General features: G+C 39.6%; 1 protein-coding gene across 1 annotated transcript in view; it reads left to right on the top strand.

Moving 5' to 3' along the window:
* Nucleotides 1-1429, top strand: part of LOC103778916 (lysosomal acid lipase/cholesteryl ester hydrolase-like) — a 9717-nt gene extending 8288 nt beyond the window's left edge. The window contains 1 exon segment of the mRNA XM_008946533.1: nucleotides 1196-1429. Coding sequence (XP_008944781.1) covers nucleotides 1196-1429 — 234 coding nt within the window.
* The last annotated feature ends 300 nt before the right edge of the window (nucleotides 1430-1729 follow it).

Below are 1729 nucleotides of genomic sequence, written 5' to 3'. Positions count from 1 at the left end.
CCGCCAGTGCCTGCGAAGACAAAAAAAAAAAAAAAAAAAAAAAAAAAAAAAAAAAAAAAAAAAAAATCTATTTTAGCACCTGTGAGTGCCTAATATGGGGAACAGTAGTTTGAAGTAATGTTTCACTTGAGTCTAATACTTGTAAATGTAAAAGTCCATTTACAGACTAGTGAAAGCATAGACAGTTCTTTGCAGACAGCTAACAGAATTTTGTTCGCCCCCCTACGGATGCAGAGATGTGTCCAAGGACATGTCAGCTTACCTGCCATTCCTAAAAGCCAGAGAGTCACACCCAAGTCCTACAACTGGACGAGTATGGAGCTCTTCCCTTCCCCCAAAGTCCTCAAGGTCTGCCATCCAGTTAGACACTAGACTAGACAAACAAACCAACCAAAAAAAACCAAGTCAACAACAATGAGCAAACAAAAAAGTGGGAATTTTGATTTTGGGAAGGTACTTACCATAAATATAAAACAGAAGGGATGATTCAGTACAGTATAGTAGACACTTCGGAAAGTTAGGAAACTACCTAAAAAAAAAAAGTTAATGAGAAAAATAACAGAATCATCCTTAAATAACAGGAGTAAATCTAAAAATATCTTGTGCATGGTCCCTTACTATCTTATAGACAAACAGCTATCCTGCATTAAGTCATTTGATTCAGGTCCTGGAAGATTCTCATTCTACTCTTCCCTGTTCCTTTGATTTCCTCTGTGACAATACTCAAGGCAGTTATGTTCACGGGCTGTTACTCCATCAATAGCAACACTGTGACCAAGACTGTCAAGTGAAGCCTGGAACAATATGAGTAAGTCTTCTCACTGCATAAAAGTGGCAAGAGGACCCTACAATGGGAAACCCTACAAAAACAGGACACACATGAAAAAAAACTCCAGAGTGCTTGCCTGATAAACGTGGACACTACTCTGTCCACATCCCCACTTCCAAAGGGCACAAGAAGGTGCCAAACTGCAGGGAAACCCAAAGCCATGTGTAAAGGAAAGACAGAGGATGGATCATTCCCTTTCACGGTCAACAGGGTTAGAGAAACAGACACTAAGAGGTGGCCTTCATCCTTCCTGTTTTACAGTCATGAGTGCAGAAGGGAAAAAAAGAGATGCTTGCACAGAGTCCTTTCTCTAAACACAACTTCTGATACAAGAGCATTCACTCGGGTCTCCTCCCTTTCTTACAGTCTACTCCTCCCGCCTACAACATCGAGAAGATAAGCATTCCAATTGCTGTTTGGAGTGGTGGACGTGACAAATTTGCAGATCCAAAAGACATGGCAAAGCTACTTCCTCGCATTACTAATCTCATCTACCATGAGCACTTTCCTGCTTGGGGTCATCTTGATTTTATCTGGGGCCTTGATGCAACTGAGAAAATGTATTGGAAAATCATTGAACTAATAAAAAAACACCCTTAAATCTTAACACAGGGAATTCATTCACCCAGTATAAAACACAAAGATTTCTGTTTACCAGTAGATAGGGGTACAAGGATCTGCAAAGGGCTTTACAAACTGCTGTCCGTTGGTTCATAATTTTTTTACATTGTTTTCTGTGGTGTTACGTTATCTTGGTGACTTCAGTCTCTGAGGAAGTTGATGTACATGGGGGTTACCTGAAAATACAAACTTTTAGAGGGAACACTTTAGGGATCACTTATTTTAGAAATTTTTAGCTTTTATAGGACTGATTTTGCTAAACCTAAGATTTCATTTTCT

The sequence above is a fragment of the Merops nubicus genome, unplaced genomic scaffold (assembly GCF_000691845.1).
Source record: "Merops nubicus isolate BGI_N331 unplaced genomic scaffold, ASM69184v1 scaffold10958, whole genome shotgun sequence".
In the NCBI taxonomy this organism is placed as follows: domain Eukaryota; kingdom Metazoa; phylum Chordata; class Aves; order Coraciiformes; family Meropidae; genus Merops; species Merops nubicus.
This window is presented reverse-complemented; position numbering and strand designations above follow the sequence as displayed.